The sequence below is a fragment of the Macrosteles quadrilineatus genome, unplaced genomic scaffold (genome assembly GCF_028750875.1).
Source record: "Macrosteles quadrilineatus isolate MER2022 unplaced genomic scaffold, UCM_ALF_1.0 Scaffold_5__1_contigs__length_97177068, whole genome shotgun sequence".
Classification (NCBI taxonomy): domain Eukaryota; kingdom Metazoa; phylum Arthropoda; class Insecta; order Hemiptera; family Cicadellidae; genus Macrosteles; species Macrosteles quadrilineatus.
The window spans coordinates 51374764-51387234 of NW_026542598.1; the positions used below are offsets into that span (position 1 = coordinate 51374764).

The following is a 12471-nucleotide window of genomic DNA, read 5'->3' on the forward strand; positions in this document are numbered from 1 at the left end:
AGCGTCACAGCGCAGATGGAGGATCAAGGTTCGTAGGCTCTGACATTACTGAGTATTTATAACAATCATCACGAGTGGTCTGGCAACGTCCGTCTGTCCGTAGTAGCAACAGGCTGCTGTGTACAATATCTCATTATAATGTTATGCAACAGAAAACTCAGGTTCTATTCACCGTTTACTGTTTGGGAATGTTGCCAATCTCGGACATGTGTCCTGACTCAACATCTGATTTCAATACAGTTGAACTTCATTCTGTGATTGGTTAGTCAGCTATATTCATAGTGCTAGCCAAATTATGTCTTAGTAATATTTCTTAATTAAAACATACCTCGTCTTGCAGTTCAAATAAATAGTGTCTTTTTCAATCCACTACATGTTTCGCCATGTTGGCATTTTCAAGTGGTACACAGAAACATTGAGACTTGAAACCACTTGAAAATGCCAACATGGCGAAACATGTAGTGGATTGAAAAAGACACTATTTATTTGAACTGCAAGACGATGTATGTTTTAATTTAGTTTATACTAAGCAGTTCAGGGGCTACAAAATGGAATTTAATATTTCTTGTATGTTCTGTCTGATATTGATTTCAAAATAAAAGTTTTGGTTTTGGGAACTTTTTTAAATAGAATAGCAGCTAATTCAGTCTTAATGGTAAAGCCTATGTATATTAATAAATTGCTTTTTCAAGTCAAAATCATAGTTAAAATATGTTTTTTTAATGTCCGTTGTCTCAAAAACATCAAATATCAACAGTCTAAGAAAACATGTGCGATAATTGAGTTTCGGTTTTGTTCATAACACTCGATTTCATTTCTTTATTCAGCTGTAAAGACCTTCTCATACTATAAATAAAATGTGTGTAGAATCTTCAAAATTAAATATTTATTCTAAGAAAGTTAATTGTTACAAACCACCTGGTAGGACGGTGGTACCATACTCTTTATAGGTTTTTCATCCTTATGTCCTTATGCATCAGCTTAAAACAATTGTATTTAACTGAATACAATTAATCATCTACTTGTAAAATTGTGCTTTCCTCTTTTATTAGAACTAAAAAATAAGCTGAGTGTTATTTTTTCTTGTTTTCTGCATATTCTCAACTTTTTAATAACAAACTTAATGGTTTTTGCAGTTATGATTCTTATTGTTAAATTTTAGCAGAATTCCCCATAGCTATTTACTGTAGACTATGTATTTAATGGTAAGACTTGAGCCCTTTTGATGTCCCCAGAGGCCAAAAACACTATTCGTTCAAATTGTTATGTGTATGTATGTATGTGTGTCTGTGAACGCAATAACTTGAGTAATTTTTGTTTGATTTTGATGAAATTTGGTTTGAAGGTGTAAGGTGGGATAAACTTGAATGAGTCCGTGAACCAGCATGATCGAACGATGGGAATGGGGTTTTGTGGGATAAATATTAGTTTTTCTCATTTTTGACCATCAAAACACAAAATTCCCCACTCAATTTCAATTTCTCTCTAGACCACTTTAAAGAGTTTAAAAATATAAATAATTTAGTATATTGAAGTGTTTTTGTGAGGTTTTGGTTACGGAGAAAATTCAAAAAGTAAATTTAAAATTCCATTGTTATTCTTAGAAAGAATATTGTAAATGTTGTAGTTTGCTTGTTTATGAATATATTTTATCGAACTTTTGGCAAATTTATTTATTTTATACTAAAATATTATCATTTTTCTAAAAACCTCACTATAATCTGGTAAGATAAACATCTATGTAATAGGACATAGCTGCCTCGTGTGAGGTTTACTGGGACTAAGCACTAACTAAGTATACACTAGCAGGTGTATTAACAAGTCAGCTGATTGTGAATGGGCCAATTATCATGTGAGAAGCCAGGAGACAAGGTCATCATGTTATCACACCTGAACTTACCTGCTGTGTCACTCAGAGGCCGGCAGTGTACTGGTTCATGCAGCCCTGCGTTGTTCTTACTCTTACTGCTATGATGTAGTGTCCTGGGGTTATGTTTATGAAAATGACACCATTCCCTTCCTGGCAAGCTTTTCGGACAAACTACCTACCAGGACGTAAGTTTTGTTTATTTTGAAATTGGTATATTTCATGTTTTAAGTCAAATCCTAGGACAACAAAAAATATAGTTTTATTTATTTTTAATTAAATTAGCAGCTACCCGGCGCGCGTTGCTGCACTAACATCTATTATTTTAATTGGTAATTTGTTCTTTACAATAAATAATTAAAAATGTAAATATACAAAAAAAAATAGATTACTATTTTACTTAATTGCCATAGTGGATAAACTATGTTTTTTGTTTTTCATTAGGTGTATAAACATATAAGTTTTTAGGCGTACCTACCACCACGTGAGCACGCAACACAGCTGTTCGTGTGAAAAGCATGCATTTCCTAAATTTAAACTGTGATAATCAGGGATTGCCCTTGTACCTTAATAGTGAATGCGAAAGCAAGACGCAAAGGAAATTGTAGTCACTTGAATTTAACGGGTAATTCGGATGAAATCATCGGTATTCTTGGGACTATTTCTCCTTTAAACTTACCACTGATGATTGTTGTTTCGATCGAGTTTGGTGTCATTTTTTTAATCGTCAATCTGGTTCCGTTGCAAAGCTTGGATGGATTTAAGTTTTGCATTAGTATTATTGGAGTTCATTCTTTTAATGCCTGTAATGTGGTGGGTTAGTGACAAATTGGGAGGCATTTGAATACCTGAGATAGCACGCACGGTTATTATTCACTTAATAATTTATGTTAGATTGTGTGGGTATAGAACAAAAGTTAAAAATATAAAGAAAGGTATTGCCATCCTTTTAGCGAACTTCCCATATATATGTGTAATTATTCAATGTGGAAATCATCAATCCAACATATAATCATATGTTGTGTATTAAAACAAACGGAAAACCCCTACTTACTTAAAATTGGAAAATTTGATGAAGAAGTTGGGAGCCTACCAGTAGATCGATAATTTACTTCATCGGCAGGCCACTAGAGACCGTCTTTTTAAATTAACATAAATGTATAAATACAAAAAACCTCTTCGTTGGCAAGTTATTTCGTCGTCAGCCCCGTTGATCAGCCTGTAAAATTAAATTATTAATTACAAGAATCCCCTTCGTCATATATTATAGTCAGGTTTGCCCCATTTTACAACTAAAAATCGTAATATTTCAGCTATTTTGAACTTGGTTTTGTTTGATAGGGAATTAAAAATTCTAAATAAAAGTATTCCAGACATTTTTTCATATAATTAGCCGTTTATTAAAATGGCCGCCATTTTGAAATTGTAAGTTGAATCAAGATGAATTTTTTTCTAACATGGGTCTTTTCTACCTTAGGTACATACCAAGTTTAATAAAGATCGGTTGAAAAAATGCATAAATAAAAATGTTTATGTAAAAAATACAAAATGGCAGATATCTGGTTAATAAAGCGATTTTGGAAAAAATGTTATTCTTGATTTTCTCTTTATTTGGACCCATAGAAGCATTTCCCGGAGTTTGGCTGTTTACTTACGGGACACCCTGTATATATGTAATTGAATATGGGAATCATCAATCCAACATAAACCCATACTTTCTTAATATTCGACAATTTGATGAAGAAGTTGGGATCCTACAAGTAGATGAACAATTTACTTCATCGTTAGGCCACTAGACCGTCTTTTTAAATTAACTTAAATATATGTAAATCCTGATATTTATATAGGCCTTGTTTGTGTATACTTATCAGTGACATGGAGGTCAAATTATCTTGCAGATTATGACCTCCCTTCAGTTTGATACTTCAACCCTCAACATCCCCAAATGGCGCTTCTGCCCTTAGGAGTTGTGCATTATTCATATTTGGGTTAAAATACGCACATAGATGGGTGGATGGAGTCCTCATCTCAAATGGTTATAATAATACGTACTTATTTTTTAAAGCTATATATAGACTGATACCAATAAACAATTCTTTAAAAACTATTAATTCCGATGTGTAACTCACTCACTGATCAGGTATACAAATGTTTGGGCACTTCTAGACGGGCTTGGGAGTTGAGATTTGGCACGATGATGGATCTCGACCCCAAACCTCCAGGAAAATTCTGAAAAGTGACAATTTCATATTTCAGCCCCCCCCCAAAAAAATTAATTGTAAAACATTTTTTATTTTGTGTTTTTTTTACGTCGGGGCTCAACGAGTGGCCTGATTGAAAAACGGAGAGACTATTGCCCTTTATTTTAAATGAGCTAAAGCTTTGTAATTCAGCATTTTTCCCCATTTCCACCCCTTCACCCTTAGATGCACTCGATTTTCCAAATTTTGGGAATTTTACCTCATTTTCTTTCTTTAAACGTCCGTAATGGCTCAACTGTATGTCTGATCAAAAAAAGAAGAGTCCCTGCCGTCACTACTTCGTACAATCTACAACTTTGTTTCTAAACATTTTTCTCCACCTTAACTTATTCATCCCCAAATTCAGGTTTGAACTTGAAACTTGACCTTATTTTCCCTGTTTTTAATGGTTTTGGCTGCCCTGGAGTAAATTAAAACATGTTTTTGGCATGTTTGACTTTATATTTCTCTTAGCATTTATCTAAAGTTAATTCTTAGCCAAATTGGGGGTTTTTACTCACCCTACTTTACCCTCAAAATAGGGGGGTCGATTTTAGTTGAAATAAAAATCCCGATTTTGGAGATTCTATTAGAAGATTATACTAAATCAAACTAATATTTTGTATACAACTTTTTACAGTGTTCATTTTGCTCGATTACGCCTTCCACCTATCTTCACTCCAACCTCCTCAAAACCCCAGTTTGATTGTTGTGTCCTTGGGAAAAAAGCGTGCGGAGAATAAAGTGTGACTTATTCAAGCATTTAAGGTCTTGGTAACAATTAGGTAAGTTGTTCATGGTCGTAAATGATCTGAAAAGGTGAAATAGAGACCATAATCCCATCTTATCCCTCCTCCCAACCTTCACAATCCCCTGTTTAGAAACCAAAATTGCAGGAAATGAATATAGACCTAATATGTTTCGTATTTTTTTACTCTCAGTTGCGTCTTCTTTGTTCTCATATTCCGCAGAATCAATACGCAAATTAATATTCACTGAACTGTATATAAAATAATATCGATTGAGGAACAAACAATTACAATAATAAAAGATGAGCACTCCTCACTAGTCCGCTGCATTGTTATAGCTGAAAATCATCGGAATTATAACCGCCGCTTCAAGATACAGTAGTTGATACGCCTGCAACGGCCTTCACAGCTGCACACGCTGCCGCTTCACACATCTCCACCAAAAAGACGACCACGTAAGCTGTCGGTTAGGTCAATTGTCAATCAAGGGGATTTTCGTGTTTAATAATTTAGTTTTACAGGCCGCGGTCAATGGGACTGACGATGAAATAACTTGTTGACGAAGAGGTTTTCCGTATTTATCTATTTAATTAAAAAATACGGTCTAGTGGCCTGACGACGAAGTAAATTGCCAATCTACAGGTGGCCCCCAAAGAAGTTATAGGGTTTGCCTGAAAATCCAAGATACTGTGAGAAATCTTACGAGATTAAATGAAGGTATCAAAATTGGTGTAAGCTTCCATACAAAGAGAATGGGGTGGTTCTTTTTAAAGAATGTAATAAGATCAATAAGAACTTTGTTAGAGGTTTGGCCTGACAAAAGCTGAGTTCAAACAATACTTGAAAATGGTCATAGATGTTATTCCCTTAGAAGTATTCAAGGGAGATCCAGGGACGGGAACCAGTGCTGGCACTCTGTCCTGTATCTGAGAAATTTATTCTTGAAACTCTTGTCCACCTCCTTGGAAAGTGCCCATTTAGTAGTCTTCTATGGAATACCCGCCACCATACGATAAGAAAAATCATAGCTGATCAATTCAGAAAAAAAGTTACAAGGTCTATGAAGAGGTCACAGCTATAGAAGAAGAGGGCTCTGTGAGGCGGAGTGACATTATTGTTATAGACATAAGGATAGACATAAACGAAAGTAAGCTAAAGGAAGTTCATGAAGAAAAAGTGAAGATATAAAGTTGTTCAAGAAGAACAATTCCTAAACAAGTCCAGCAATTCTGTAAGAAATTCAATTTGGAAAATCAAGTGTTATATCTAATATCTTTGAAAGCCATAAAATGTTACTGGGCTTTTAATGAATAGTCCTGGAAGAAATGGTAATGAAAGAAACAGGGTGTACGCAAACCTAAATATTCAACAATAATTTTATTATCTCATCGTCCGCCATACTTCACAAAAAATTAGAGACATTCTAGGGATTCCCCATATAGGACTATAGTTCATTTTCCCATAGATTTGTTGTAGTGGAATTATGTATCCTGGCCTTCTTAATCTATTGGTTCGATTTCAATGAAACCAAAAAAGTTAAGCGAAAGAGGAAAAGTTATTCTGGGAGTGGAAAGCACACCGGAATGTGTTTCTTTTGGTGATGACTTTGCCAGCAATGCCAGCAAAGTAAAGGATCAAACAAAGGATGATTTACTTTATAAATAAATGGCCAATATGACTTGGCAACAATATAATCTTGTCAATATCATGTTTCCATCAATAATGAGCTAATAGTCTGATAGGGACAAATGTTCCTAATATGCAATAGAAAGTGTTTAAATTTTGTTAAGGTAAGCAGTGGGAGTGTGTTTACTTAAATATGAACTTAACTATGAATTTTGAAGGGGGAAATCACAACGTTGAAATATCTTAATTTGAACCATTTTTTACAGCAATGGGGGTTGTACCATTTTGTTTAGAGTTAAAATGACTATAACATTTATTAAATTTCACAAATGTCATAAAAATCAGACCACAGAATGATGTGGTCTGCATAGCTCTCCACACAAACACATACAGACACTTTTCGTATAGCACATTTTTTTGGTTCAGGAAGACCTAAAACTCGAGCTCAAAAGTTTTGACAAAAAACAATAATTCCTCCAGACACTATCTATAAGGGGATCAGAAAGTAACCCATACTTACCCTCTTGTAAAAATCTGCTTTCCCAAATCAGGCAAGCTTGTTTTATACTTTCTCCCCAGAACAATGAAAAAGTATTGTTTTCGCCTTATATTGAGTTTTGAGTGTAAATAGCCGTTTTGGGTTCCCCTGAACCCAAAAAAGTTGTTTTCGAAGTGATGTCTGTGTAGGTGCCTGTATGCCTGTACATTCAAATTATGCTAAGAAGACAAAAAATATGCAGATGGGGTGAAAATGCTGTACCATCCTCGAACACGTTGGGTCTTCCTTATACTCGACCATTTACCTGGTACTGAAACTGAGCACAGGTTACTGTCAGAGGTGTGAGGAGGGTAAGTCTTGGGTAACTGGCAAAACCAATGTTTTGGAAAGGCATTATTTGTTTTCATGATCAACCCTTTCCTCTAACTCTCCACACCCTTAGGTTGTTTAACACTGTATGTGTGTGTGTGGATGTGTACAGACTACACATGTAGTCCGATTTCAATGACATTCCGTACGTAGGAACTGCCATGGTATCTCCAGGTTTTTTTTTATAATCTTTTTGGTAATTTCCCTGTAAAATCCATTAAATAACAAAAAAGTTGTACTTACAAAAACCGCTCAAACGATGTTGATTAATTCTTAGTATATTATGGTACTTTTTACGCCCAAACAGAATAATACAACTCCTAATTTTGTAAAAATTACAGTTAAAAAGTTATTGCAAAAGAGCTTTTGTAATTTTTCTTGTAAAATATTATAGTTACTCCAAACCACTTGCCCATGATAAGGGGGTTTTAAAATCTAATGGGAGAAAGTATGTGTCAGATTGTTTATCCGTTTATTTGTTTTGTTACTATAGTTAACGCTTTATAACATTAGGTACTAGTTAGGCAACTGTTGTTATTTTATTTTTGCTCTAGAGCATCTGCCTCCACCAGTTCCTATCAAGACATACCTGTGGGAAGAGGTAAGGAGGGATAAGGAGGCTGGAGTGTACCCTTGGACTCACATCTTCAAGGGGCCCTACGATGAACAAGAGTTTGAAGAACAAAGGTACGATAAAGAACTATGCATGTATTGACTATCAAATACCAAAGTAGACTTCTTTTTATGGGCAGGCTAAAGCCAATTTTTTTTATCCTAAAAGAAAATATAGAATGACCCTTTAACAGTGCTACACTCTGTTATTAATGATACAGGGTGTTTATAAAGGAAATTATGGGGAGCGGGAACGACCCATTTTGCCAATCTTAAATTTGCCATCTTTAGGTACACTTATGTTCAAAAGGTGTAAAGCTAAGGCTTTCAAAATCGTAGGCTATAATTATCAATCCTTTATGAGTAAACAGACCCAATTTCATAATTTTCAATTAAGTATAAACTAATTGTTTGATTGAATGAATAAAACATTTAGAAAAAAAATAGGAAAAATAATATGAGTATAAACAGAAAGCTCAATTAGTTAAAGGATAATCTTGGGATTAGGTTAGATAATTATTTTGGCATTTGTCGATTGTAGGTCTGTCCAACCTTTCTAGTGGGGCCTTGGTCCAACTCTGATGGAGTGTTGATCGGAAAAAAGGAGATCTAAACATTTTTTTCTAGTAACAATTCAACACTATTGAAATTAAAATACATTAAACTGTGATACATTGATTAATTTTATATTATAAGTTGACAGATGCAGAAAAAAATATAAAATGTAATTATTAATTTTTCTTGTACATCTATATTTTTATAAAAGAGGAAGTTTGTATATATATATTTGAACGTTATGGATTCCGAAACCGCTCAACAGATTGAAATGAAACTTTCAGGCATATTAAGCATTATTCAAAAAAGGTTTGTGTGTAGTTTGGTGAAGATCCGTCAAAAGGGCTCCGCCCCAGTGCCTCTGGAGTTTGCAATGTTAACCTTAGTAGTATTCATATTAAAGTGGAATTAAAGAATCTTATCAGCTGTTTCAACTAAACAATTTGATTCTGTGATGAACAATAGCATTAAAAGGTTACAAAATGTACCAAAAGGGTGCAGCACTATTATTTGTCTAAATTTATGACAACAGTTGCTTATTTAAACCAAGCAGTTGTGATACAAAATTAGAACTGTAAAGTAGGATTGTTTACAGTTATGTTTATGTTTTTAATTTAATAAATAATTTTTTATAGTGTGTGAATAGGGAGTTTTATTTTTTAGGTGCGTAATTCTTATCAAATATCTTTTTACCAAAATGTTTACAAAAACCTATTTTGTATTTGTATGGTTTATTTCCCAGAAAATAATGTCTGGGAAACAAAAGTAGCCAGTTAATATTTTAAGTTAATACTTTTAGTGGATTACAAAAAGTTTATCTACATACAGCAGATCTATATGGAATAGTAATTTATAGTTCGGCCGCTTAGAAAACGACCTGCGCGCTAATGCTAAACCAATGCTGGAGGAGGTCGCTTTCTAAGCGGCCGAACTATAGTAATTATTGTCTTAAGCATTCTCTTCCCGTTGCGAAGCACGGGTATGGTGGCTAGTAACTAATAAAAAATAAAACTTTTCTGGTCCATAAAACAGCAATAAACGATACATTATTTTACCTTAAGTTTTACTTTGATGTAAAGTTCCTGTTTTTCGAAAGAATCATTACCTACCAATTGATTGCAGAACACACTCTATTAGTGGGTTTAATTCAAATATTTAATCTAAAACTGGCTTACATAGTTTTGGACATGGGATGGTTTGTCAACTTCCATGTATAAATAATTTCTAAGTATTTCAGTCATACGAGAAAAAATTGTATCCCTTAAAACTTGGAAGTAGGGTATGAATGATGGAACTTTGAAATAAGTAAATCGTTATCCTTGATCTGGAAACCTAAATATAACTAGGCTTCTTGGCTATATTTGCAGGAGTAACAAACTGCTTCTGATTCTGTGAAAATCGCCAGTTTGAAATTGAGAACGATTAATTCTGAATTTAGTCATTTTCTTCATTATTGCCTATTAATGTTTTCTAACATCACATCACTATTTGACTGTTCCTGAATAGTAACAATAAACAATCAATACATCATAAGTGTTGAAATTCATGAATTTAAAAGTGTTATCATTAATGTCCCCCAACAAAATTTTACCTTTGCACCTTAGGTTCATAAGATCAAATATCACAAGTTTTGCTAGAAACGAATTACTAATTTCAAATTCAGATATAGAAATGCAATAGAGTTTTGCCATGGTTTATTTCACATCAAACACCTACAACAAAAACTAGGACCTGTTATTTTTCCCAAAAAGACATCACAAGTACTAAAATAAACATAATGCAAACAAAAACGTAATTTAATTTCCCGCATAAACACGCCACGTTAAGTCTCGGTATTCCAAAAGCGTCGAGCGTGTGGTGGTGTGGTAGTGCGATTGTTTGGCACCTGTAACCGATGTATTTATACACGGCCGGGGCGGCGGGTGCTAGGGAGGGGGGCACTCTCCGGGGAGACACCGCAGGCACAGGCGGAGGTACGGCGGAGGATGATGGGCTGAGGTCTATGGAGCCGCGGGGAAGGAAGCTAGGGCGACGTCAGGACAGTAAGGGGTCACGTGACTCGAGTGTCTCCAGCACAAGTAGGGAGGTGCGTTGCGGCTGTCAGTACTTCCAGAGTGATAGTCTGCTGCCGGAGAGACAAGCCCTGGTGGGTACTCGCCCCCCTAGCCGCAACATGGGGTGAGTAGTAGACACGGTGACGGGGTGAACTCTGACCTGCTTGCTAAATATAGAACCAGCTGTGTCACGCCTCACGCCGCACTGCATGAGTTGATTGACCTGATTGCAATTATCATACTGCGCGTGCTGGTTCAAGACTACAATCGTGTTTGTAAAACCCTGAGAAAGAGCAGTAAACACGATGTTTACCGTACTGTGATATGAAACTCCCTTACACCACGACCACAATTAACTGACACATTTGGTACATTTAAATGGGAGTTAAATTGAAGAACATTTTTTGAATGAATAAAAGTTGAAAATAAAAGTGTTACTGTTAACTATATGTTGTCACTTTGGTAAGAATCAAGTAATTGGCTTAATTTCAATTACAATACGTTATGCAGGCGATGGTTCAAGCCTGAGCAAGTTAAAATCTGGCATTAGACCAACTATTTGTTTATTACAGATAACTCAGACAACGTAGTCTACACAAACTCAACTTGAATTACTTTTTAAAGAAGGCAGCTTTCAAAGATAAAATATGACAAAACCTATTCACTGTATGAAAAAAACCACAACATGAACATTTAAATATGAGTTGAATTGCACTGAGTTCGTAGATAATACAAATAATAATATTACAGTTAGCTCACAATAATACTTTCTACACCTTGTGTAAGACTACAAAAATAGCCTAAGAAGCAATTTTGGAAATAAATTTTGTTTTAATTACAGCATAACCCCATACGTTAATTCAGTAGGTCCTGTAATTTGTTTTGTTTAGGGAAGAAGTAGTTCCTATAGTTCCTGATTTGATATTTAATTGATTAGTACAACCGCAGACTATAGAACCAATTAGTACAACCTTGTGAAGTACGCCATAAAATATATGTTTCGAATAATTAATTTATAGTAATATCGTTCTTATAAGTAGCCTATCCAGCCTGAAGATTAAAATCCCTCAAATTTGTTTATTGTTGAAGGGCGTTTTGATGAGATTGGTAATTTATGAAGATAACAGCAACTACTAATTTAGTTTGTCATGCTACGAAAAACTCTTAGTCAGAAAATATACTTTTCATACTTAAACCTATAAAACTATAAACTACACTACTTTTTCTAGGCATTAGCATATTTTCTACAGTAATATGTGTAGATTGTCTATTATGGTATTATATTTTGTATTTTCGTTGGTCGATTTTGCTAAAGAGAGCTGGTGTTTGGAGTGAAGTCGCGGGAATGCAGACACATTTCGGGTTATTTGTTATCTTTACTATGTTTGAGCTAGTCTACAACGTTGTTATCAGTTGTGGTGTAGTGTTATCAGCGACGGGAGGGCGGGCACTACCACACACACAGACACACACGTACACGCGCGGACACACAGACGGACAATAGGTACATAATTAACGAACGTCCTTGGCGCACCTAGTTGTACACTACTGCATTTGCAAACCACTGCGACTTTTACAACTCCTGTCAAGATTTGACAAGTTGTTAAATAGTACTTGAAAAATACCTGCCAATACATTTTTACACTCATAATTACCGAATTTACAAACACGTAGAACCTTCTGTTTTCTTATATATATATATCTTTCACTCTGGATGGGATGCGTGTCATTGCTTGTCGCAAGTTTCAGAATAAAAAAGTAGCCTACTTATTTGAATTGGACCTTTGATTGATAGAATGTGCTGCTGACGATGAGTACTGTTTTTATTGTACACAACTTTTTCACTAAAAACTTGTAAACTATAAAATCTTTCATAACATGCCTTACTATATTGTGGTAC

General features: G+C 34.8%; 1 protein-coding gene across 4 annotated transcripts in view; it reads left to right on the forward strand.

Moving 5' to 3' along the window:
- LOC128993919 (titin-like) overlaps positions 1 to 12471 on the forward strand; it is a 26183-nt gene continuing 13712 nt past the window's right edge. For 2 of the 4 annotated variants that reach the window (XM_054418035.1, XM_054418036.1), the window contains exons 1-2: positions 1937 to 2055; positions 7905 to 8037. In XM_054418035.1, the coding sequence (XP_054274010.1) occupies positions 1992 to 2055; positions 7905 to 8037 (197 nt within the window). In that variant the 5' untranslated portion in view covers positions 1937 to 1991. Of the gene's footprint in view, positions 29 to 1936; positions 2056 to 7904; positions 8038 to 10458; positions 10696 to 12471 lie in introns of those variants that run through there. The other 2 variants (XM_054418038.1, XM_054418037.1) reach the window with 2 other exon arrangements.